At 39.2% G+C, this 27,691-nt stretch overlaps 2 protein-coding genes and 1 long non-coding RNA gene across 3 annotated transcripts; 2 read left to right on the forward strand and 1 right to left on the reverse strand.

Annotated features, from left to right (window-relative positions):
* The first annotated feature begins 15 nt into the window (after nucleotides 1-15).
* Nucleotides 16-11,908, forward strand: LOC138957367 (uncharacterized). Its single transcript, XM_070328491.1, has 9 exons — nucleotides 16-377; nucleotides 942-1,016; nucleotides 1,655-1,705; nucleotides 1,906-2,056; nucleotides 2,289-2,380; nucleotides 3,264-3,420; nucleotides 4,413-4,497; nucleotides 5,199-5,763; nucleotides 10,049-11,908. Exons 1-9 carry the CDS (start codon nucleotides 375-377, stop codon nucleotides 11,906-11,908), a joined length of 3,039 nt encoding a protein of 1,012 aa, XP_070184592.1. The 5' UTR covers nucleotides 16-374.
* On the reverse strand, nucleotides 8,156-27,691 carry LOC138957371 (uncharacterized). Its single transcript, XM_070328496.1, has 5 exons — nucleotides 27,329-27,691; nucleotides 16,333-17,264; nucleotides 16,042-16,057; nucleotides 15,159-15,306; nucleotides 8,156-13,262 (listed from the first exon to the last, which is right to left on the reverse strand). The coding sequence occupies exons 1-5, from the start codon at nucleotides 27,401-27,403 to the stop codon at nucleotides 13,012-13,014; spliced, it is 1,422 nt and encodes a 473-aa protein (XP_070184597.1). The 5' UTR covers nucleotides 27,404-27,691; the 3' UTR covers nucleotides 8,156-13,011.
* LOC138957368 (uncharacterized) lies at nucleotides 19,985-24,815 on the forward strand. The gene is made up of 3 exons (XR_011453010.1): nucleotides 19,985-20,373; nucleotides 21,889-22,108; nucleotides 23,137-24,815. It is a non-coding gene; the product is annotated as an uncharacterized lncRNA (long non-coding RNA).

The raw sequence follows: 27,691 nt of genomic DNA on the forward strand, positions 1-27,691 counted from the left end.
TGTATAGGTACATCTTGAACACAAGGCCAGTACTGTAACTGCCCTTGATACGGATCGATCCAAGGGGGGACAATCTCAGTCATCTCAAAGAGGGAAATCCAAACGCTATCAGCTTTGTTCGATTTTATGGGCTTGGACGATAGAGAAAAATAAGAAAAGCTAACAGTGGGGTAAACCTGGACGAAATTGCTATCAAGAACGCAGAATTGATTTTTTCTGATTTTTTTTGTTGCCGTAAGCGCCATGTTTATCGGAGCAGGAAACTCTTCCAGAGTGAGGCCCCTTTGTTGTTGTTGGTTTCACGACGGCCGCATTGTGAACAGCAGTTATGAGAAATTCAGAGCTTCAGTTTTTACTCTACACAGGAACCCACAATGGTAAGTTTTCGCTCTTCTCCTTTCTCAATTGAGTGCCAATGATCATTATGGTTCTTTATCATTCATGTCATTTGGCTCTTTTTCATTCGACAGGTTTTGCAAGGAGATTGTGTTGACTGCAATGATTACGGCCGTCCCTCTCTGCTCTTTCACACGCGTGTTCGTTATTTGATTTCAGCAACACAAACCAGTAGCATGTTCCTTAGACGCAGCAATTATCATCTTGGTGTAGACTGATCGACCACTGAATGAAACAAGCCCATCTTTGCATTCACCAGACCACCATTATCAGATTATGTCCAAAATATATTACCCGTCAGCCAGCAACTTAAGTAATTGGCCCGCAGACTCCCAACACCCCCACCCCCTTCCAGAAAACGTACCAATTAGATATAACCAGAGATTCGTTATCGGATCAATGATATAACCTTCCATACATTGACAATTGTTCAGTTCAAATCTGTTGTTTGAAATGCTTCATTGTGCACTGAAAATCTTTTTCGTTTTCTTCTTTTTTATGTATAATGAATTCATTAACACCAGCTTAACTATATCATATCACAGGATGAAACCAGATCATCTTCTGCAAAAAGGGTGTTACAGTCACCATCTGGACATACACCACAATCAAAACGCCAGGTAATACACTTATAATGCATGGTGTAAATTACTTTAAATGCTGTTGGTGTTCTTTGCATTCCTCGTCCAGGTCGTTTCTTAGAAAAAATTTTAAAAAAAGTCGCCATATGCAAGTGTTCTGTTTTTGTTCTTTTAGTTTTTTTTTATCTTGTCTGAAAGTAAATCTTACTTAGATCTTAGAGAGAGGGGTAGTGTTAATACAGTGCTATGAATTATTAAGTATGAAGTATCCATAGTATTAATACTGTTTTATGTCATACTGTTTTTTAATTCAGAACAACACACAAACTGAATAACATATTTTTGTAAGTGGTGAGACAGATTATGAAAACATAAGACTTAATTTTTTTTTCTCTTCATTCTTTTAACTCTTGCAGAAAATAGCAAGGCACTTGAACATTCTTAGGATAACAAGATGAATATGATATTTGACATTAATTATTTAATTGGCTGTTCAGTAGTTCAGGTTGCATTTGATTAATACTTGTCTTGTTGTTAACATATCATTATTTTCAGATAATATTCTTTATCGTCAAGCATTTGTATTGAAGCATGTTTTTCTTTCACTAAATTTGTTGATAAACCAAAGTAAACTGAATATTCAGTGGCTTTCTTTACTTTGTTATCTCTTTGTGCAGGCCCCTGCAGGCAAAGTCTCTGCAAGGTCTGTCCGGAAGCCACTCTTTGAGGTAACAATGCTTTTTATTGGTCAATATCTGTTTGATGTGCTTCTGTCTGATTTCCATGGAAGGGGGGGGATAATTCTTGATTTAAATGTCTTACAATAATATCTCATAGTGTGTATTACATGCTTTGTCATCCACTGTAAATATATAATGGAAAAAAGTTATGTAGTGTGTGTGTGTGTGTGTGATTGTGTGTGTTTCAGCTACCCCAGAGAAAGTCAGAAGCTCAAGCATGGAGTGTTCCTGAAATTACCAGGCTGCATGATCTTGCAAGCAGCAACCCATGCAGGAGCCACCAGTTTTTTAAAGAATGTGCTGAACTCCTTTCCCAGGAGTTTTCCACCCTAAGAACAGGTATGTTGAATGACATGACATTGTCAAGTTTTAAAGTTTCAGGTTAATGAATTACATATATATCTTTATTTGGACAATCAGTCTTATTGACACCTCACACTGCATTAAGTATCTTGTGGTAAAGAGTGAATGTTACAAAATGATTCACTATGCTTATATACAACAAGAACTCACAATTTGAATGCCTCACTTTTACTGTTGCTAAATTCAATGTTGTGATTGATACTGCTAGGTGCTGGCTGTAGTGCAAAGTTCTACAACACAAAGGGAAGGGCCACTGCTGTCAAGAAGGATGCAAGTTCTGCTCAGAAGCCACTCCATGTGGTAAATATAGAGTGTATTAATTTCAGTTTTAGTTTTGTCCTCATCCAAGTCATAAAGGCTTGATATATATTTCATGCAGTTTTATTTCATGAAGGCGATCAAGGATGACCTCAGAGTGCTTTTCTTCTTATGTTTACCAAAGAGATTACAGTGCAGTCCTCACAAAAAGGCTTGTCATAGTGTAGAGTTGTGACCAAATCACAACCACTCAAGAGTACTTTTAAGTGTGCCAGAATTTAGTTACCTGTTTGGGGAGGGTGAATTACTTAGTCAAATATATTGCATAAGAAGACTTGTTTTACTTTTTGTCTATACTTTTTGTTTTAGAGAAGCTTAATTGACTGTGTGTGTGTAATGCACTAATAAAGAGTTGTGTTATGTTTTTTAATGTTATGTTATGTAGAGGCAGAGAGACACACAGGAATGGCACACTAGCTGTCAGACAGAGATGACTTAGAAGCTACCGTTAGGCCCCCCAAAAAAACCACCAAAGTTTCTGACCTGACCGGTGTATCTTGTTTTTAAATCCTGCGTGCCTCAAGTCCACCTAAACCACTTTGAAAAAGCAGAATGAAACTGGTGGTGATAATAAGATGCAACCGGGACCCCCGAAAAGAAAAGAAAAAACACCAGAAATGGCCAATACTTGTTTCTGCTTCTGTATGTATTGGCAGTGATTACAGACTGTACTAATAATAATCATCACTCTTTGTTATGATTTGCATGCTGCTTTGGTGCAGCTGGCCAGGCATCACACTTTCTATTGCCTTGAATGACCATAGTTTGCATCTGATCAAGTTTACATTTTAATTAAAAAAAATCAGATATGTTACAAACCAAAGCAACTTTATGATCGTTTGTGGTTGTGTTTTGGCTTGCCCAGAAAGCGGACAAGAGGTCGATCCAGCCCAAAGTTCCATGGAGTGCTGAGGAGCTGGCAAGGCTTCATGAACTGATGAAGAATGTGCGCAACAGAACCATGCTGTTTTTCAAAGAGTGTGCTGCAAAACTCTCAGAAGAGTTTCCTACTCGACGGACAGGTAACTGATATTGTGAACTTGAAGCAGTATCATAGTACAAGTATTAAAAGTATTTAAACTTTTTGTTTAGTAAATCAGATGCCTCAGTCACATGCCTCCGCTAGTTTGACAAAGACGTTACTGGGCTGACAGACACTAACAATAATAACAAGGACATTTTCGTGCTGCTGTTACAATATGGCAATTGTCTTCAAAATGGGTATGCTAACTGATGACACACTACCACTAGGTCTTGTTTTTTTTTTATTTTGTATTATTATTTTCTTAAACACCAAAAATCACTAGTTGAGGGAGCGTGGGTGATGTCCCCATGTATAGACTGCAAAGTGTAAAAATTGGTTCTGCAAAGTAGTTTATTTTTTTCACAGAATGACTTGGTGTCATTAAAAAATATTTTGTATTGCTCTTTTTTTTTTATAGACTCTCATTAAAGATACATAAGGTCGGTTAATTCTCTCTCACAGAATCATCCAGGCTTTTAAGGCTGTAACAGTCATGTTGTAATTAAGACACCCTGTAAATTTCAGCCACAATTATGGCTGCATTGATGAGCTATTATTTCTGAATATTTAAATTTTCGCTTTTTCTCCTAGAAAACTTTAAGACCACAGTCCTACTGAGACAAATGTTTCGAGTTTCAAGTTCTCCGCAGTTTGCATACCGATCTCTGCACAGCATGGACCCCACGCTCTGCCACGCTTGTCAGATCAAACACAAAAGTGCCGGTTTGCATGTGACAGCTAGTGTCTTGCTCTGTGGCCAGTACTTGGTTTTGTGACTCAAGACTGAAGAGGTTTGAAAATAAAACAATAGAATATTAATTTCTCCTCAGTGCAGCCATAATTGTGGCTGTAATTTACAGGTTGTCTTATTTACACCATGACTGTGACAGCCCTGAAAGCCTGAGTGATTCTGTGAGAGAGACTTCAACGAACTAATCCATCTTTAAGCTGCAAATGTTGCTTGCCCAATGTTGTGACTGTTGCTTTTAGGTGCTAGCTGTGCTTCAAGGTACTATGACACAAAGACGAGGACCATGTACACCAAAAGGAAAAGTACAACCTCAAGCAGTAGCTGGTCAGTACATGAATTTCAGATACATTTGAGCAGTACACACTTTCCATATTAGTGTTATCACATGCTAAGTTCCACACTTACATGTTCCTGTGCCTCAATGTATTGAACTGTCATAGTACAAGTGTATGTACATATATATTTTTTATAAGGTATGTGAAAATTGTCTTGCTACCAAGAGTCCCTAATCTGCCTCAAATTTGTTTGCTATCTTTTCTACATAGAAGTAATTTCAGCATATGTGTTCAAAAATGTAAACCTATTATAATTGTCTGTCTGTATGTACAGACAGATAAAACATTAGAACTGTCATGTTAACTCACTGCTACCAGTTGGCTTCAGCATTTTTGTTAAAGTGTATGCATGTGGTTGTGACCTGTATATATACATGTATAGTATTATTGCGACCACTTAAATACACAGTTCAACTTTGGACAGTCAGAAGAGTCCCCGTGTGGCACTGCAACTGACAGCAGAAGTTGTTGAAAACAGTACTGGATGTTCCAACTTGTTTTGACTAAAAAAAAAAGTATTTGGAAACTAAAACAAATAAAAACGGACGGTGTGCTTCATGGAACGCTTAAATGGATTGGTAAGTAATTCTGGAAGGCAGACAAATTAGGCAACAGTATTGATTAAATTTTCAGACTAATTTTATGTCTGAACAGAACAACTAATCAATAATGTCTTTGTTGTGTGTTTAGTGCAAGCCACCAGACGACAGCAAGGATTCCACTGAGTGCAGTCAAGTTTGGAAAACAGTCGAGGGAACCTTCTGCTGTGGCACAGAAGCTTCACACCTACAGTACACATGAAGATGCTGAACGACTGCTGAGCGAAGAAGAAGCGTCCCTGTTGCGGGCGGCTTTAGACACTAAGACGTTAGCAGGGGTGGCCAGACAGTTGATGGACATACCTTCGCTCCGAGTCGCGCTGTGGGAGGGATTCTTGCTACAGATGCGAGAAGTCTCCAATGAAATGTGCAAACAGGATGGGAGCATCCTGCAGAGGAAAAAATACTCAGATTTCAAAGGGCTCTCATGGGACACTGTCGTTGATGAATTGATTTCACGCAACCACCTTCTGCTAGATACTTTGCTCGCCTACACTGTCCCTCTTCAGAAACAGCACAGTGGAACCATTTTTGAGCAGCTGCCCGCTGTGCTTGGCATGGTGTATGCCACCATCATGAAGTGCAGGTGGAAGAAGCTGTCCCTCATCCAGCATGTCATTTCCCTCACACTTGTTGAGGAAAAAGTGCACCAGAAGGTATTCCTGTCTTTCACTTGCACGATTACATTGCCAGTTCAGCCTGCCAGTTAACACTGTTTTGATCCAAACTTTCTTCATGTTGCATGGTTTTGACTGATTACATTCTTTGCATGGAATTATAAATTACTCGGGTTTTAAAATAGTGGTAATTTAAATTATGAAGTGTACTTAGTTTCAGGCAAGAGATATCAACTTTTTTGTTTTAAATGAAACCAGCTGCCCTAATTATTATAGGCAACTGTATCAAGACTGGTAGTGTAAGGTTTCTTGATTTTTCTCTCACTTTTTTGCTAGTTGCTCTGATTAGCCTTTGGAAATAGTCCCAATTGCAAGACTTTATATGTAATTACATAAAAGAAATAGAATTTTTTTTAAATCAAATCCTGGAAGCACATTTTTGATATTTCTTTCCATGTAATTCTTTCTAAGGCAGATCTTAGGGTTTTGACATTTAGCGTAAGATCACATCATAATAAGAACTACGAAGGGTGATTTGCATGTTTGAGCACACAAAAGTTGGCCTGAGAAGATTAAATTTAACTGTTTGCCATAGTCGGGGAATATTTCACAACTGATATTTTTTTTGTGCTTTTTGACTCACATGCGAAGCAAAAGTGAGTCTATGTACTCACCCGAGTCGTCCGTCCGTCCGTCCGTCCGTCCGGCCGGTCGGCCGGTCGTCCGGAAAACTTTAACGTTGGATATTTCTTGGACACTATTCAGTCTATCAGTACCAAATTTGGCAAGATGGTGTATGATGACAAGGCCCCAAAAAACATACATAGCATCTTGACCTTGCTTCAAGGTCAAGGTCGCAGGGGCCATAAATGTTGTCTAAAAAACAGCTATTTTTCACATTTTTCCCATTTTCTCTGAAGTTTTTGAGATTGAATACCTCACCTATATATGATATATAGGGCAAAGTAAGCCCCATCCTTTGATACCAGTTTGGTTTACCTTGCTTCAAGGTCAAGGTCACAGGAGCTCTTCAAAGTTGGATTGTATACATATTTTGAAGTGACCTTGACCCTGAACTATGGAAGATAACTGTTTCAAACTTAAAAATTATGTGGGGCACATATTATGCTTTCATCATGAGACACATTTGGTCACATATGATCAAGGTCAAGGTCACTTTGACCCTTATGAAATGTGACCAAAATAAGGTAGTGAACCACTAAAAGGGACCATATCTCATGGTAGAAAGAGCCAATAGGCACCATTGTACTTCCTATGTCTTGAATTAACAGCTTTGTGTTGCATGACCTTGGATGACCTTGACCTTGGGTCAAGGTCACATGTATTTTGGTAGGACAAATGTGTAAAGCAGTTCTTAGTGTATGATGTCATTGCTAGGTTTAGGTCAAGCATGTGAGTCGTATGGGCTTTGCCCTTCTTGTTTTTAAATACCCTTTGATTGCATTTATTGTTTTTATCTAATTTTCCATTTTTGCATGTTTAATTCAGTTTTGGGATCTTGTACTTCAGATGAATAAAGTCCAAGATATTGTTTCCATTGTGGTAATCATGGTTGATTGTGTAACTTGTAAGTGTCTCAGTTTATTATTAAGTATGTGTTCTTTACCTGGTTTCAAAAGCTGTTCAAAGCTTTCAAAATCATGGGGCATGTTGGTGAAGTCTCCCTCACAGAATCACCTAGGCTTTAGAGACTGTCTCATTCATGTTGTAAATAAGGCAAATTAAAATAGCCACAATTATGGCTGCACTGAGGAGAAATTAATATTTTATTGCTCTATATTTCACATGATTCCCGAGTCGCAGCACAGAGTACTTGCCACAGAGCACAACGCTTTCACATACAAACTTAAAGTTGTGCTCTGATGTGAAAGGCGCTGAGACATTTCGAAACACGTGCTGAACCAAGGTTGGCTCGCAAAGTTACACCTCATTCAAACTCGTTGCAATTAGTTGACAAATGCTCTGCGGAGAAATCGAGAAATTTGGCTCAGTGGGACTTGGTTCTTATGAAGTTGACTTACCAAAGGAAAAAATAAAATAATCAGAAATTAATTGCTCATCAACGCGGCCATAACTGTGGCTGTAATGTACAGTTTTGTCTCAAGTACATAATTACTGTTACAGCCTTGAAAGCCCGGATGATTCTGTGAGAGAGACTACACCTACCTTATGTATCTTTAAGCAATAAAATATGTACATACAACGACAACATAAAAACACATAAAATAAATACTGAGACTAATGAACAGTTTTGTGGATTTCAGACTTGGTTTATTTTGTTGAATACAAAATGATCAACCCAATGTGTCTACTTGCTTTTAATTTACATTTCATCACCAACATGGAGAAAAGAATTCCAAAGTCAATTTTGTGTTATTTTTGTTTCATGTTCTTTTTTTTTAAATGAACAAAATGTACAAAATTTGTCCATGTCAGTGATGAAATATATATACAATCATATTTGTACACCAAAAAGTACAGCAGCGCTTCTTGCAGAACCAGTGTTTTATAATGAAAATATAAAACTAGGAAACAAGATCGTTTGCTACCAAAACAGGATTGAGAAAGGTGCATGGTGCATTGGACTCTGCTTTAATGAAAATGGACAGCCATTAACCTATTCACAGTTTAAGAATCAATATAATAACGTACATTTTTACAGCGCACATCCTCCCGAGAGCTCTAAGCGCTTTACATAAACATATAGATACAGCAAACGCAAGCATAAAAACAATCAAACCTAATTAGGCTAATAAGAAACACAAACGCATCGACAAAAACTAAGAACTAAGAAACAACTAGCAAAGGCAAACAATCAATCGAACACAAGCACGAAAGCAAGCAAGTAGCAATGACAACAAGAAATTGAACGCTAAATAAACAAGCAAGGAAACAAATAAGAACTAGAGAAACAAGTAAACAAAACAAAACACACACACACACACACAAAAGTATAGCAAGCAAACAAGCATACAATCAAACTCGAGCAATGGAGGTATGGGGAAGGGTGAAGGGAGGACTACCTGTATGTGAGGGGGAACAGGTGTGTCTTCAGGTTGTTGCGGAAAGAGTCAGAGGAGGAAGAGAGTTCCAGACGAGAGGAGCAGAGGCAGAAAAAGAATGTTCACCAAAGGATTTGGTGGTGTTCACTCTAGGAGTTGAGAGGACAGTAGTGTATGTTGAGGAATACGGCATTGTATCAAATTTTTGTACCTAAAGCATTACAAAATGCATATAATAGACAACATTGCATCAGATACACACGCTTCGCTAGCATTGATATACTCAATAAACAAAGGAACAAATCAATATTATAATACGCTAAGTTACAACAGCAACGCAGCAAAGTGTTGCAAAAAATGGATTAGACACGTTAACAGAGAAATGAATTGGAAAACCTGTTTTCTGAAGCTACACAAGATAAATGATGTTAGCTAAAATGGTTCCAACTAAGAATAATCCACCGAATTCTGGGTACAAATTTGATTCTGAAAAAAATGAGGATTACAAATCCTGAACAATGTACAGTTTGTGAACAGGAAAGAGATAGTATAGCACACCTTTTTTGGCACTGCTCCCATGTTTAAAAGTTCTGGAAGGAACTTGAAAAAGTGATTAACAAAAGATGTGAAATAGCGTGCAATATAAAGCAGAATGAATGTTTAGTACTGATGGGAATGAACAGAGGAATCTCTGTGGATGATGTTTTTGATCTTATTATTTTATTGGGAAAGCAATATATATATCTATTCTTGCAAAATGCAAAAATGCTGCCCAAATATTACCACGTTTATGAAAAGACTAGTTCTAAGACATAAATTGGAACAATATAATTCTAAAATCAAGCAAGAAGAACACAAATTTATAAATGCTTGGCACCACAACGCCCCTGTCCTATTTCCCAGTTAGTATGTAAAGACATTATGAAATTGAATGTTTTTGTGAGCATGTTTACTCAATGACATGACTGTTAAAGATTGCCCCTTTATTACTTCCAAATTTCTATACTTTTCCCTTTTATAAACAGTCTGTCTGTCCGTCTGTCTGCCTACCTCTCTCACTCTCTCAACATTGTCCATATTGTCCTGTGTAATGTGTCATTGTAATGTATACAAAATATAAAAATTAATAAAAAAGTTGAATACAAAAATATTTGTACACAAGATAACTTGTACCATCCATTTACTACTGCATTCAATAGACAGATAAACTTATACATGACACAAAGTATTTCTCTCGCACAAGGATGCATTTCTGTTTTCAATAGAAAAACCTCCATAAGCTATTTGTTATAATATTTCAGGTGTTTGACAGACTACAGCCCCTTGGAGTCTGCATGTCCTACACAGCTACTCAGGAAACTGTGAGTAAACTGCAACAACACATCCAGGCAGAACTTGTGTCCCACTTGAGAGACGGCCGCAGATTTCGTCTTGTTGGTGACAATGTGGATTTCAAGGTTGACGTCAGTCACCAACGCCTGTCTACTACCAAAGAAGATAAGCCTACCACAGAGCACTGGTTTGCCTCTGCAGCAATCGTTCAAGAGGTAGATTTCAACCATCTGTCTGATGTCAAACCAAGAGAAGACCTGATCAGCCTTCCCACTTCTTCCTTCATCCCACAGGCAGATGACTGGGCTGGCTTAAAAGAAGAGTTTGTCACTCTCATCATGCAAACTCTTGTTGAACACTTGCCAGCATTTCAGGCGTTCAACAAATGCTGGCTGGATGCTGCCAAAGCCTCGAGTGTGCCCAACCTCGGAAAGAAACAGGCAGTGGTTCCCCTTGCAGTGCTGCCTAAAAGTGAGCAGAAGTACTCAGAAGTAGTGGATGTGCTGGACTACTATGAATCCTTTTTGGAAGAAGTCCATGCACAGGCAAACCTGCCATTGGAAAGCTCAACTAAAGTCCAGATAGGTGGAGATCAGCTCACAAGGGAAAGGTTCTCCGGAGCAAAAAGACTCATGTGCACTGCCGAAAGCCCATCAAAGCGATTTGATCACCTGCACCCAATCACCTTTGAACCCTTCCACCTTCAGATGAAAATACTGACGGTACTCTACAAGATCCTCTACAATGAGAAAAGCTTAGAGACAGGCACCCTCGGAGCAGAGAAGATACGTTTGTGTCGTACAAAGGCGGATGGCAAGGACGTGACCTCTCATTTTAATGACTGCAGTGAGCTGGCTATCTCACTAGTCAATGCCTACATTGTGGAAGCTGCGTGTGAGTTTTTTGGAATTCAGGACTCCTCTGACAAGATTCTGCCAGCACACTACTTTGACAAGCCATTGAAGTCTCTGTCCAATGAAGAGAAAATGAACTGGATGCAGACCAATGTTGGGGATCTTGTGGACTCCCTGGTTTGGCCACACACCAGAAAGCACATGGACGCAACTGAAGTGACTTCAGAAGAAACTGAGGTTGTTGTCAACATGCCAGATGGTTCAAGAAAAACAGTCACCATCATTCAGCCACCACCACAACCACAGTCGTCTCAAGCCCAGCAGGATGATGCTTTCACCTATGGCCAAAATGTCTTGGAAATAGGACTTATCTACAAAGCTTTTGCAGCTTCTGTGAAGGTTCCAAAGAGAAACAGTATGTTGAGACTTATGAAGTACGTCATGCTGATACTCAAAGGGGACAACAATAGGTCGAAGTACAGCCTTGAAATTCTGCGCCTGCTTTTTCACCAGCTGGCTACTCTGAGTGAGAAGACAGCACATGAATCGTTCTACGGAATGTTTGTCAACACCCAGGGGAAACCAGACTCTCACATAGCTGCTGACATGAAAATGGAACATGTTGTGCAGCATGTCAAGGGCCACATTCGTTACCTGAAAGCGAACAAGTCAGAAAAGACCATTCAGAAGAAAACAGGTGCCTTTGCAGCTCTTGACGCCATAGCGCACAATTTTGATGAGCAAACTCATGTTCTCAAACGGTATGGCCAAGCTCACACTCCATCGTCACACGGTGATGAAGTACTGCTAATTCAGAACTTGCGTCGATTGAGACCCTTTCAGTTTCAAGCAGGCCGTAAACTACTGTCTGTACCAAGGCTTGCAAAGAGTCCAGTCTGCAAACTGAGCATGCATCTCCTGAAGTCATGGATAAGGCAGAACCAACTCGCTTACAGTCATGAAATTGGGCAGTGAATGTTTCGTCTCAAAACCACACATCTGATAGAGACACATATCTGCTACAAAAGAACCTGAAATGTACATGTTGTACTGTCTTTAGGTACATGAAACTATCTGTGTACAGTTGTACTTTTAACTTTTTGCTCGAGGTGGTATATCAGACTCTTCGCAAGCTTTGGTACAGACAACAGTTTCCCGCCTGTTTGGTACTGAAAAGATCTCAACTGATGCAAACTGATCTCATCGTCCTTAATATATTGCACATCATATTCCATTCATTCTCAGTCATGCCAAAGGTATACTGAGCGCCAAAAGTAATGTACCAGTTTTAAAATCTTGACTGTGATTAACTTAGTTGACTAAGCTGGCAAATTTGTGTTAATTTGCTCCTTTAACTGGAAGCCATAGCATAGGTGTTCTTTATAGTTTCTGTGATGCTTTCATGGTTCACTGGCGATATTAAGCAAAACTGATTAAATTTAAAATAGGCACATTTTACTTAAAAGGGAAGATATTCTGCTTGCCAAGGACAGAAATTAACAACACTCAACTTTGAGAACAAGCCATTTTGTTCAATCCATTTTTAACTCTAGAAGAATAGACCCTGAGATGATTTGAATGTCTGAAAATCATTGGGGGGAGGGGGGGGGGGGGTGTCTTCAGTAAATGGTATGCTGGTTCACACAGTATACTGGAAAGTCTTCTTTTTTTTTTAAACAAAAGAACTTGGCATAACAGTTTTGACTGTACTGAGATCACAGACAACATTGTTTTGCTTTTGTAATTTATTTACATAACTTACTTTTGGCACTGAATGTAAAAATGGGTGATGCACATCACATTTGCTGCTCAGTAGCCATTTGATCAGTGGACTTGTACTAATGATGAGGAGTAATGACTGCAGCCAGCATCTTGTACACAGATTCTGCCACTGAACGTTCAAGGTTGAACTCTCTGCATAAGTCATCTGAGCTGTTAAAAGACTTAGACATTGCAGCAATCTGCTGGATAACTGAACAGGTTATAGTCTTTCTTAAAGTGTGAGTAGTGTCTTTCTGAACATAATCCACAAGGCAGCTGCGAATACATTCCTTTGCCCGACTGTTAAATGGCAGCTGCTATTTAACTCCGAACTGAGAAAAGCAAATGTCACAACAATGCACAATTGTACCAGAAGAACATGGTTCGCTAGGACTTGGAAACCCAAAGCATTTGTTCAGGAAACTTTGCCTGCACTCAGTTGTGTTTCTGCACATGGCCCGCATTGTGTCTGTCACGGCAGGCACCCCAAGGTCTTGGTTGTTGTAGTACATTATGGCTGCTGAAGTGTCTCCTCCTCTTCCAGCTCGACCTGTCTGTTGCACGTATGCTGGAACACAAGAACAAACATTTTAGCATGTAATGAAAATATTGTTCACTATCTTAAATAAATACTATGGCATTCTTTTTCTGACTTTGAGTTGACAGGTACAGTGTATAACTGAAAGTCATATCACTGCACATCATGAAGGTAGATTTTACATGTCACCAAAGCTCAGTGGTATTTATGCACTAGTAGTAGTATGTCTTATTTTGTTACATGTTACATCCTATTGCAGTAAAACAACAATAAGAAAATGAGGTATACTGCACAGGAAAACAAACACTTGTTGAGATACTGTATTATCATTTTAATTTAACTCAGTGTTATTGTTATTGTCAGTGGCTCTGAAATATATATTATCCCTTACAGTGGGGAAATCAGAAAAATAACATAAAATCTGGATGAGAAAGCTGTACATGTAGTAACTTTAAACAGGACTGTGATGTTCTCATTACAAGGTGTACATAGTGTTTTGTGTTTTCATTTTACTAATTGTCAAGGTTCTATTCCCCCTGAAATTGTCTCATTTAAGGAGTTATAGTCCAGCAAACATGTTGAGGACTATAGATTCTGTTCAGGCCAACCAAAAAAAGTTGTCTTTCTAATACCCCAACCAACCCTATTTTTTGACCTGAACTTTTTTTGTGTGCCAGGCCCAGAGTCACCCAAAAATATGTCGGAAAGAAAAGAACAACAGTAGTTCGTATTATCAAAACCGGCCAAAATATTGAAACCGCCATCGAAACCGACTGAAATATCGAAACTGACCTGATTTTCCGTTAATGATGATAGCTGATCAGTGCTTAAAGTTAAAGCAAACAATACAATACAATACGACGTACTTTAGTGTCCCACAGGAAAAATTGTTTATAACATATCGCAGAAACATAAAGTAATCAATCAGTTTGGCAAGTTGTGTCAACACACTAAACGGCACGGCATGGCGGTAACCGAAAGCACATTCTGACCAAGCATACCAAGTTATCGTTCCTGGGACTAAAAAAAAAAAAATCAGAAACAAATTGACCACCAGTGCTGTAGGTAAGAAAATCAAAAAACACAAGGTTCAACTTAAAGCACTTAAAAAAGGATTGTACAAAACCGTCGCAAAATTGTCGGCACAATTGCCTTTGCAAGCGGACAAACAAACAAACAGACAAAAAGATGAATATATTAGTTTTTAAACTTATCTGTGTGTGGCTTTGTCAGTTTGGTCTCAGTCCACTAAGGAACTGAGGCGACCGCGGTAGGCTAATGATGTTGTTCTGTCTCTCGATTGATTTGCTCGGTTTGCTCATACCAGTACCCAAGATGACAATATTGTCGATGTGTCAAAAAACATGAACAGGTCCGTTTCGATATATCAGTTGGTTTCGATGCCGGTTTCGATATTACGTACTACCCAAGAACAACATAAACGACAGTAACAGACGACTCAGACAAGGTAAAACAATCATTTTATACCCTTTGTAACACTTTTGTTTACATAAATCTATCTATAGCGAGTCCTGTCTCCTTGTATTTTTTAGTTATTTTCAAGAATTCTACCCTAGCAACAACAACAAAAAAAATCCCGACCTACCGACCTTTTTTTTTTTTTTAGCTATGTTATCAGAAACAGACAAATTGGGGGGGGGGGGGGGGGGGGTGGGGGCTTATACTCCTTTTTGTACAATAAAACATTAATTACGAGAGGTTAAAAACATTTGTATGCTTAGTTTTATGTGTTTTCTTTTTACCAATTGATATCAGCTGATGTTAAGGTGTTATTCAAACATAAATGATCTCATTAATGGGGTTAAAATCAGATAGTCTGGTGAACACATTCTGGACTTTTGATTCTGTTTATACTTTCTTAGTTATAAAGTATTTACTAAGAGGAGTGTACACAGTTTTAGTTACCTTCAACAGTTTTAGGTGTTCCAACGTTGACAACACGCACCACATTCTGTAGATCTGCACCCATCCCCAGAGCACTTGTGGCAAAGACCATCTTCAAAGGACTCTCAGCTGGGTCTCTACTGAGATTAGTCCAGATGATCTTGCGTACCTATTGAAATAGATGCAGAACATATATGTGACCCTCCACCACGGAATGAGTCGCATGTCACCTTTGCATGATTTTCATATTTTTACATTTACCTAAAGAATTTTTTATGCTCTATCCAGTGGTGAAAACCGTTTTAGAAAAGAGCGAAAACTGTTTGAGTTATAAGCCTGTGACTAAGGTGACCCTCACACTGTTACCAGACATTCCCCGGACTTATATTAAGCCTAGCGCAGAACCGCGCGAGGTGACATGCGACTCATTTCGTGGTGGAGGGTCACATATTGTAAAATTTAAAAGGTACAGAAAATGTAAATCAAAAAGTTAGTGCTGGAGATATTAGTAGTGTATGAATTATGATTAGTAGTTATTACTGTATCAGAATGTGTGCAGCATGTCATATTAGACACAATATAGAATTACAGAAACCCTTTAAAACTTTTTCTATCATGTTGTAACAACTGTACATTCCTGCATTTACAATTATGATGTTTTTTTTAATTCACTGTTGGAGCTGTATTTTTTTCTCTCTCTTTTTTTTCTTGGATTTGTAAGAAAGCAATAAAACAAATACTTACAGTTACACTTAACATCTATGTTTCTCTGTTTGTTTTCTTCATTTCATTTTAAGAGGAACACCAAGTCAGTTATATATTTTGAAGGAATGATACAGTTTCCGTGTCATCATATTTGCCTTGGACTGGAATCACAGGGAGTATCATATTGTAAATTATATGCCACATTATCCCCTTCACTGTGTTTACACAGAAAAAGAGAAAGATGCTGATAGGACTGTCCCTCACAGTTTATATTAGAGGGGTTTCTCTGTAACCATTGATAATTGTATGGGAACATAAAAAAAAATATATATAAAAAAAATAGAAAACACATAAAAAAATCTGTAGGGTGCCAAGCATTTATACAATATATTTACCATAATTACCAGGTTACTTGTCAATTTAGCAAAACTTGACTTGGTGTTCCCTTTCAACTCACTTTTTAAAGTACACAACTATGCATCCTAATTACAATGATTGGAAATTGTCATCACAACTATTGTCTGTTACCTCTTCATCTTCTCCCTTATCAACAGAAGCATGGAACTGGACAACCCTGGCGTGCTGAAGATCTTGATGATCTCCTGCATACATCTTCTCCCCAAGAAACCGCTGACTGAATTCATATGCAAGTCCCACCCAGTTCTGGCTGCCATTGAAGTACACAACTGTTAACGGAAAGTCTTGTTTCTGTACAATCAGTTCCACAAGCAATGGCTCAATGGCCTCCATTGTATCTGCTGATCTTTGCTTTATACTCAGAAACGTAGAAGCATGTGCAGGCCGTTCTAGCACTGACTGGGGCTTTCTCAGGTGAAGGGAGTCTGCCAGCTGTTGTTGGGAATCCACTGTCAGTGTTGCACTCATGGCTAGGACAGGTGCATTGGGCAACAGGATTCTAAGGGCAGACAACTCATGATATGCCGGTCGAAATTCACTTCCCCATTCAAGCACACAGTGGGCTTCATCGATGACTATAAACGTTTGAATATCAGGTGGCAATGATGACAGAAGTTCGTTCAGTTCTTTGTTTCGAACAACTGCTTCCGGGTGTGCAATGTTGAATTGCAGTTTGGAAATCTCCATCTTTACTTCTTTCACATTACCGGTTGTCAGTTCCTTACACACTGGTCCAAGTTTTCTTAGCTCTTGCTCAATGATGACGTTCAGTGGTGCAACAATCAGCACAAGAGTTTTCTCATCTTCCCCATGGCAAACATTGACAGCGGTAGGCAAAATTTCGTAGATCAGTGACTTGCCATAGCCAGTTGGCAGCATGCAGATGGTGTCTTCTTTCTTAAGTAGGTGGTTGATGGTCAGAGACTGAAGTGGGCGCAGTTCATGCACGTCCTGATGAAACTGTTTGTTGAAACGTTGGACACATTTTTGCTGCAAAGTTGGGTCCTGAAAGCAAAGAAAACTGTATCAAAAGTGTACAAAGGTGATACAGTAATAAAAAAACAGTGCCACAAACAACCAAAACATTAGAGACTGAAAGTCAAAAAGGGGGAAAATGTGTAAAAAAGTAATATAAAAAAACCATGTTTTTATCTGCCTACCGACCCTATTTTCTTTTGGACATGTTACCTAACCACAACATTTGTTCCCCTGTATGAATGGAATTTAAACTCATCTTATTAAATCTCCATTTCTATAGTAAAAAAAGAATGGATTCAGAGTTCCCGGTAGGATTTTTTTCAGAGAGTCTCACTCTCAGCTGACTCTCAGCTAAAAATTTCGGGAGTCACCAGGCTGTGACGCAAACTTTCTCTGCCAGATTTTCTGAAGAGGGATGGGCCCGGGGGGGGGGGGGGGGGGGAGGCTTAAGCAAACTTTCTCTACCAATTTCTTTTGAGAGCGGGGGAGGGGGTGGAAGCAGGGGCTACCAGTACGTTCGTCACACGGTAGATTCGTCACCTATGACGAAGTTACCGGCAGGGGTGGGCGGGTGTTTATGCTAAAGAGCTTATGCTTTCAGATGTTTGATTTGTGGGAGAGATTCAAGATTCACATTTTTTAGAGAGAGAGGGAGAGAGAGAGGGAGAGAGAGAGAGGTTATTTGAAAACCCGAGATCTACTCATTGTGCAGTTCTCAACTGAGCAGTTTTCAGACGACACAGTCCGAGCGTTGTTATTTTAAAACCCGAGATCTACTCATTGAGCAGTTCTCAACAGCCTGTAGTGAGAGAATTGAATTGAATTGAATTGAATTGAAATTTATTTTACGAGGGTGACAGAATAAGCAATGCATACATGCTTCTTTTCATCCGGCCCTCGCCCATTGAGGGGTAACAAACAAGAAGAAATAAAAGATAAGTTTAACAATAGTACAAATGACATATTTACCATAATTAACATGTCAAGCAACCAATAAGACATTTTAAGATGCATTAGGATTCTTTAGCAATGCTTGAAAATCCTATATAACAGGGAAATATGTGTTTGTAAAAAAAAAAATTAAAAAAAAATAAAAAAAAATCCTTTATGAATCATATATAATCATGTTTTTCAATATAATCAGAGAGTACAGTTATATTTTGCCAGCTGCCTGATAATAGTTTTTATAAGTTTTGTAAAAGAAACAGCATGTAATATTCCTTGAATGATGTTTCATGAATTCGTAATTTAATTATATTTGGAATGGCGTTCCACATAATTGCTCCAGAATATGATAGACTCGACTTGTATAGGTCAATTCTTGGAGTTGGTGTAATTAATTTGTTACATTTTCTATAATGATTTATTTTGAAATTTGAGGCAATGAGTGTAGGGGCATTCCCTGACATAATTCTATGCATCATCACACCTTTGTTATATGCAAATCTATCTCTGATAGGAAGAATTTGCAATCGTTTATAATCAGTCATGGAAAGAGATGTATTTTTTAAAATAATTAATTTAACAGCTCTTCTATGTAAACTGCCCAAGTGTTTCAAAGTATTTGCACTTGCAGAGTCCCACACTGTGGACGCATAGTCAATAGCTGACTGAATATGTGCCTGAAAAAACAGTTTTCTTGTGCGAAGGTCTAGAAAGTGTTTGATTTTTGATAACTGAAATATTTTTTTGGATGTGTTTTTACAAAGTGTATCTACATGTTTTGACCAAGACAGGTTATTGTCAATAGTTATTCCCAAGACTTTATGGCTATCAACTTCGGTAACATCTTGATTTCGTATTAGCAATGTCGGAAATTTAGATGTTAGATTTTGTCTTTTTTGCCTCGTGGTAAGTAGCATGCATTTAGTTTTATTTGGATTCAGTGACATATGGTTTAGTTCTGACCATTCAAGTAATCGTTCAATGTTTTCTTGGAGGATATTTGCTAGTTTATTAAGATCTTGGTGACTAGAATGAATTGTAGTATCATCTGCAAATAGTTCACACATGCATTTTACAAATAGAGGTAGGTCGTTTATATATATAGAAAATAGTAATGGACCAAGAATAGAACCTTGTGGTACTCCAAATCTTACTGTTTGCTTACAAGAGTATGATTGTTTCAGATAAGTACTTTGCTGTCTGTCTGACAGGAAAGATGTTAAAATGTTTATGGAATCTGTTGCAATTCCATAAATCTCAAGCTTTTTGATAAGGAGTTTATGGTCAATTAGGTCAAAAGCTTTAGCAAAGTCAACAAATAGAGCAGCACAGAACTGATTATTGTTAATGTTTGTCAGCCATTGGTCTACTAAACTAATAAGCGCTGTTTGACATGAGTGTTTTTGCCTAAAACCTGATTGATTATCATGGATCAATTTATTGTTCTCAAAGTGAGAAAGGATGTGTTTATTGATATGTTTTTCAAGAGGCTTTGAAAGGATTGATAGAATTGATATTGGTCTATAATTTGAAGGATTTGTAGTATCTCCTGATTTAAAGAGAGGAATCACTTTAGCCTGTTTGAATTGTTTAGGAAAATAGCTTTTGTCAATACAAAGGTTATAGATAAATGTCAATGTATCTGTGATAACTGGAGCTGCCATTTTTATAATTTTTGCATCCAGACCATCTATGTCACGTGTTCCGGTTTGTTTTAGATGCTGAAGATGAGAGTAAACATCCAGTATAGTCATTGGTGGCAGTGTATGCTGAAAATGTATCTGTTTTGAATTGCAGTATTCCTTTAAAGGAAAAGTCCAAGGTTTAGGGTCACTTTTGATACGTTGACACTTTTAATTCATTAACCACAATTGTATGTGTAAAAATGAACACAGAAGCCCCAAAAGTATACTTTGAAACCTTTTTTTGCTGTTCCGAATTGTTCCACCGCGCGCGCAGTCTTGGCTCATGACCTTTTGCACACGTGTTTACTACGTCACACACTGCTCGAACAAATATGGCCACTCACAGTATTTACAGCAGCGAGGAAGAGGAGGAGTAAGACGGACCACGTTTGAGCCAGGCTATCGTTCTTCCTTACCAGTTTGAACCACGGAAGAAAGACGAGGAAAGAAGGCCACAAGACGCTGCTCGTAACAGAGCCAGCATGCAGAATCGGCAACACTGACTGGTATGTGATTACTATTGTTGTCGCTATCTTCTGCATGCTAGATCAAAAGTCATGTGCGTTTTCCACTCATCAGTTCTTGTGCTTCTGTTGGTATGTTAGCATGACATGATTATGCTAAGCTGAGCTTTTCAAGCGTCTTGTTTTCTTACCACTTGGATATTTTACTTGGGACTGTACAGTTCAGAATAAATGTATCTGCAGTGTTGCCTTCACTTGACGATCTCTTTCCCCTCTGGGAATTCTAAGCACGGTTTTTTTCCGTTTACACAACAAAACATGTTGATAGTAAGTCAAATTGCGTAATGCCATTTTCTCGTACAGAATGACATTGATGTTGATGATATTTTCACTGATTCGTGACAGTAAGACACAGTGTTTCGTTTTAGGTAATGCATGGAACCACAAAACAGTAAAAGGGAGCTTTCTGAAATGGCGGCGGTGATTTCAATATTCAGAGATCTATCTCAGGAATATTGCCTTACATGTGCCTATGCCCCTGTAACCTTTTTATGTATTTTAGATCTGCCATGATACGATTTGTAAAACGACGGAAGGACATGAGTTATGGTCTAAAAGTGGTGATTTGGGGTATTAATTTTAGGAAGGAAATAGTGCCAGAGATGTTGTTTGGTCAGTAGGGAGGTTGGGAAATAGTTTTTTCAAAGGTAGAAGGACATTTCGAGTAGGCATTGAAAATGAACGAAAGCCAATTCTGGGACGATACCAAGGATTGTTGTGAATGATGCAGACAAAGCGTGTTTTTTTTTTTATAAATCAGTGCAGAATTTAATCTTGAGTGAAGCGGTATGTTTTTGAAGAACTCTTCAAAACAATCTTCGTTCTGTTGAATAGGAGGGTGTGTGTGTGTGTGTGGGGGGGGGGGGGGGGGGGGGGGCATAATGGCGTGTGCCCGATTTCAACAGAAAAACTAGGAAGATCTATCGTAGATCTGAAAATAAATAATTCAGTCAGATGAACAAAGATTAATTTGTTTGTGTGTGTGTGGGTGTGTGTGTGTATGTGTGTGTGTGTGTGTGTGCGCACGCGCGATACCCGTGATGAGGCGACCATTGTGTAGTGGCTATGTTCCCCAGGCTCCAACAGAAGCAGGCTGAAATCGAATTCTGTGAATGTGATGCTTTCTCAGAAATATCCAAAAAATGCATACACAACAGTTCCCTTCTTTTGATTGATGTTTGGTCTGTTTTGTTTCGCAACATGGGACACTGTGTTCAAAAGACAGTGCAGGAGTATTTTCAAACACCTTGAGGAGACAGGACATTGTTTCTGTTTCACAGTGGCCAGGTCAGTCACGATGTGTGGTCAGTGTTAAAAAGCGACCCTTAGATTCACTCGAAGGGTACTAACACTGCATGCATTGTGAAACCGCGACTAATGGTACTGTTCGTGTTGTTTCTGTAAAGCATGGTAAGTTTTGTGCATACATAAGAATCACCCGTTTTTTGTGTGTGTCTCCTATGTGAACGGGGCATGCTGTTATGATTACTGTTTCAGGTGTCAGTGCGGACATTGCTGCCGGATGCCAACTTCTGTTAAGTGTGTGTTGCCACGACGTCAGACAAATCAAACAGAAGGTAGAAGGCCTGGAAGAGCAGGTAGGCTGCATCACAGCACATCCTGGCTTTCGTACCGTGTGCCTGGACATCTACTGCCTGGAGATCGCATACTATGCGTACAAGCAGGACTACGGGCGTCTAAACTTCGATCTGCATGAGTATGTAACACAACACAAATCAGAAGATTATCATTCGGATATATTTGCATATTCTTACACTGACAAGAGAGTGAAATACCCTGTAGTACATTGTATTACACAAATAAACAGATCGGATACGTAAACTAGACACAAATACATCGAATCTAATTAAATCTTCATTATAAACATTAACAGTGGAAAATAACAGCAACTGGGAAACAATAGCATTTGTGTGAAATAAATACAAAACCTATTGTAAGACTGAACACCCACCCACAAACTTTTCAAGATACAATTTAATTGATGTGGGATTCTTGAGTATGTACACTTCTTACTTGCCGGTGTAGCACGATATTAATCCTACGAGATTTTTACTCCGGAGTAAAAAATTCGTACGAATATGTTACTCTACTCATACGTGAGAAAGTTACTCCCCACGACAGGTGTACTCCGATTAAAAAAAATGACGAACAAAATTGTAACTCCCCTGACAAATAATTAACTAATACATTAATCCACCCTATCCACATAATTATCAGTATGATTAGAGCTTGTTCATTTTTCTTAAGTTTTGACATCGGAAATGTACCTCATTGCTTAGAATGGGTGTGTAGCTGATGATCGTTGGTGAAAGCCTACAGTAATAGAACTTGGCGGACATTGGTCATAGTTCGATAACTGCCTACATACAGTATACCTACATAACAGATTCCAACACAAATTTCTAAAGTGAACATGTCATATCTTTATATTTATGGATGAAGAAAAGGAGGTTTCCGCCTGACATTTATCGAAAAAAAGGAAGACATCTTCTGGAAGGTTTTAGATGCAAAGTTTCATGAAGATCTCAGCAATCATTTTCAAGGAATCGCTCCACACGCTTTCTATACGATTTTCGTATGAAATTGTAATCTATTTTCTTGCTACGGGTTATTGATATATAGATTTTAAATATTTGCCTATATTATATTTGTGACAAAAATGCAGTGTGTTCAATGTTATTCTGGGATTGCTTTACACCACTTGTTTCTTTCTTGCTTTCGCAGGAAATACAGATATGTCGCCTACAGGCAGCTGGTGCGATGGTTTTGGGGTTTTCTAGGCAAAAGCATCAGGGTGCCTCTACCAGCTTGTGCCGTGAAAACGATCAGGGACACTTTCCCAGACGGAGGAAGAGTGGGGTTCAAACTCCCCCAGCTGGAGGGAATCGTGTGACCCTGTGTTGAACAGCTTCCTGCATGGTGGGACGATGGTACTGGGATGCCAGGTGGTCTGGTACATGGTCCACATGATCCCACAAACTTAGTTCCAGGTTCCTGGGGCTGTTGGTGTACTCCCGCATCAGATACTCTGTGAGCCGGTCAGCATAGCCTGTGCCCCGCAAATAGAAATACAAATTAAATCGATGAATTTGACTCAAGAAATAACTGTTTGTGGTGATATGCATCGGTATGAATGTATAACGGGTACATTAAATATACCCCCCCCCCCCCCTCTTGTGTTACAACGTTCACTACCTTTCTTGGTTAAATGAACTGCTTGAAGTTAAACTTTTAGAAATTTACCCTCACTATTATATATTTTTCTAATTTCTAAGATTTGATTTTGTTACGTATCTTTTTTAGGACATAGAGTAGGAGTTCCCCTAAACTCAGGTCTGTCAAAACTTTTGCATCAGATAGTGAATTTATGACTCAGAAACATACTCATAAGGGAGAGATCATTGAAACTGAAAGCAGAGGTTATTTGTGGAATTCCCCAAGTCTTCGTGCATGCGAGTGTCCGACAAACAAAACTGTAGCACGTTCAACCATCTTGACAGAAGGAACAAATACCCACGCTTCCAAAGTAGGTTAGAACTGTTGCAGAGTAGTACAGGAAGGTTTTTCACACTATAACTACCACTCTCATGAAGTTTTTCACTTCAATTGAAAGCCCATGATAGTGGTACGATATCAAAACAGAAAAGCTTAAAAAACAATGATACTCGCCGGGATTATTGTCGCTTTTCTACTCCTCAAAAACTCAGCTAATATTTCGGCTGTCACTGTTTACAGTCAGGATGATTGTGGGCTATATTAATAATGTACCCATCATCCTCTGTTTCACCCCACCCCGTGTCATCCGGGTTGCTCCAAAACAACATTGTCTGCTTCAGGAGCAGACGACATAGAAATAGTATACATCACAATCACATACGGACATGATCTGTTGCATAAATTCCCTTTTCTTTCTTTTTATCTTTTTTTTTTCTTTCGTGGGGGGTGGAAATGTTTACAACAATGTACATGAGATATAGCGAAATTCGTGATTAAGCGTGAAACGGGACATTGGGCATTTCCCCATGTTCAACTAAGAAACAGCGACAGAAGATTCATGACAAAAGCTTGTACCTTCCAGTGATAACTGCGTCACAGCTCTCCTCGGATTGGTTACTGAGTTCCCAGTCCTCGTTTTCTCGATCTGTCACCATTCCCTCCTCCTCGTCTGACTCGCTGACGGGCTCTTCCTCCATAACTTTGAAAAGATGTTCATGCACTGCTAGCGGTTGTCGGTTTCCTTTGGGTTCTTCAGGATCCGTCTGCTGGCAGAAGTCAACCTTTTTCATGTGAACAAGAGGTGCTGGGTGTAGGCCTACCTTATCATCAGTTTGTGACCCTTTAAAACAGAGAGAACACTTCATCCTTTGCAACTTTCATGCTCATAATAAAAACATGAAATTCTATATTTAGCGCGCATGTGCGTGTGCGTGTGTGTGTGTGTGTGTGTTTGTGTGTGTACGTGTGTGTGTGTGTGTGTGTGTGTGTGTGTATCAATGTGTGTGTGTGTGTGTGTGTGTGTGTGTGTGTGTGTGTGTGTACGTACACCTTTCACATTGCTGTGGGTTGACTGTCTGTGCACAGGCAAATATTTTGATGACTGGCGGTTTTTCGTGACAGCGGCAAGTACAGCAGGGCTTGTTATGGAGTGTCCTTTTGTTCTCATCGTTTGCCGTTGGGAATCGTGACAGTTCCCTTTTCCTCTGGAAGTCAAAGAAGAAAGACACTTAGTCTAATGATAATTTGATTTGAAAGTATGCTTGGTCTGGTATTGTCTATTGACCTATTCAGAACATTGAAAATTGAAATACCCACTGAAAGACGTATGGATATTATCATGTGTGTATCCATGCGTAAGTTTCAACACATAAGCTGGTTTTACGTGTCTCAGTCAATGCAGACAAATCACATGCACGATTCTCACATCTCTCGTCTTTCAGTAGCAAAAACTGCACGCTTACAATAGATATTTTATACATAGTGAATTATAATTCAAGCAAACACTGTCAATGTCATGGATTTACATTTGGAGTTTGCGATCATATTTACCCCACGCTTGGCACATATATTGTGTAATGTCTCCACACAAAAAACTGACAACGTGTTACTCTTAATCTGCCGCGCCACCCCCCACCCCTATCACCCCCACCCGCTCTTGTTCCTGCCCAGCCCCCATTTTCCACAGCTCAGCTCAGACCGTTATGCAACAGTGTTGCCTGTGGCGCTTCGACGTCAATACATACAATCAAAGTACACTGACCTTCAAGCAGCTTTGAACGGAGGGTACTGCCAATCGCGACAATACTCTTTTCGGTTGAAACCCCAACCTGTTTTGCTCAAAGTTGATGAAGTCGGTTTGCACGAAATGTTCACTGCAAATGAACCTGCTTTTGCCAGACACTTTTAAATGCGCACGCTTTAGCTGTGGAAACATCTCCCATTTCGATAACAAACTTAGGTTTTTGGTAGGAAATCTGTGGAAGGAAATGCCGCTTGTTGTTTGCGTGTTTTTGCAGTTTGCGGCTGCACACCTACGAGGCATTATATCACTTTTACACATGCATGAACACCACGCTGGTTGAACCAAAACAAACACTGTGACGTCACAGTGAACCGACGTCACAGTGAACCAAAAATCACGTGACCACAACATGACCCCAGGCGGCTTGTCTTGGTTAGCCCACCAATAATAAATGTTCAATTACAACAACAACAAAATTTTTAATAATTTTTAAAATATTTTTCCTGAGATGTTTATAACATTTGGCATTCGATATTCAAGCTTTTGGAGATATTTCAAAACCTTGGACTTGTCCTTTAAATGTTCTAAATTATTTGACTGTGTCCGATCACAAGAAATTACTTTATCAGCAATTTTTGAGAAATGGTCATTGAGTGTATCTGCAGAAATGTCAATTATTTGTGAAGATTTTGTTGACGTTTCTTTGTTTGTGAGTTGGTTAATTGCTTTCCAAATAGATTTTGAATCTTGTTTAGATGTAATGAGATGTTGAAAATAATGTTGTTTACTTTTTCGTTTCAAGGAATTTACTTTATTTCTTTGTTGTGTGTACTCTTCGTGGGTACCATGTTGTTTTAAGAAGTCACGGTAATTTGCAGCATTTTCTATGTCTTGGTCGATCCATTTGTGTTTTTCTGTCTGCTTTACTCGATGTGTTTTCAGTGGTGCATGTTTATTGTAAATGATAATGAAAATAGATGTCCAAAACTCTAAGAGAGAGTGAGAGAGAGAGAGAGAGAGAGAGAGAGAGAGAGAGAGAGAGAGAGAGAGAGAGAGAGAGAGACGTACACACCCACATCCATGACTCGGACACGCACGCACGCACACACACGACACACACACGCACGTACACACGGCGCACTGACAAACACTCACACACCATCGCACATACACACACACTCACTAAAACACACACACACACGTACACACGCACAAACACTCACACACACCGTCGCACACACACACACACACACACACTCACACACTTCAACCTCACTGTCAAGGAGGCAGAGAAACTCAATGTGAGCAGAGGGAGGGGTGGAAGGAGGTGGGAGAGAGAGAGAGAGAGAGAGAGAGAGAGCCGCGCTCGGACTACTGTGGCGAAGTTACCGGGACCGGTGACGAATCTACCGTGTGACGAACTTACTGGTAGCCGAAGCAGGAGTGCAAACCTCAACACAACCTTCTAAAAGTTTTAGATGGGACTAACAATACTGCAAAGTGAAAAGCTTAAAACAAGTTCGATCGATCTTCTCCAACCGGCCTCAAAGACAAAGGAAAACTGACGGTGCTGGGTAATTGAAATCAAATAATGAACACTGACAGCATGCACAGCTGTAACCAACACATTTTGCTCACAAGACATGTCAAATAAAGTGAAAAATAGCAACGACTTACCATTGTGCACTCCCGTGTCGAGCTAAAACTGAATTTGCGGCACAATTTCGCGTCTCGCACATCTGATGTTGACATGCATCAACAAAAGGGCCTCACTCTGGAAGAGTTTCCTGCTCCGATAAACATGGCGCTTACGGCAACAAAAAAAATCAGAAAAAATCAATTCTGCGTTCTTGATAGCAATTTCGTCCAGGTTTACCCCACTGTTAGCTTTTCTTATTTTTCTCTATCGTCCAAGCCCATAAAATCGAACAAAGCTGATAGCGTTTGGATTTCCCTCTTTGAGATGACTGAGATTGTCCCCCCTTGGATCGATCCGTATCAAGGGCAGTTACAGTACTGGCCTTGTGTTCAAGATGATTA

Source organism: Littorina saxatilis, unplaced genomic scaffold (assembly GCF_037325665.1).
Source record: "Littorina saxatilis isolate snail1 unplaced genomic scaffold, US_GU_Lsax_2.0 scaffold_412, whole genome shotgun sequence".
In the NCBI taxonomy this organism is placed as follows: Eukaryota; Metazoa; Mollusca; class Gastropoda; order Littorinimorpha; family Littorinidae; genus Littorina; species Littorina saxatilis.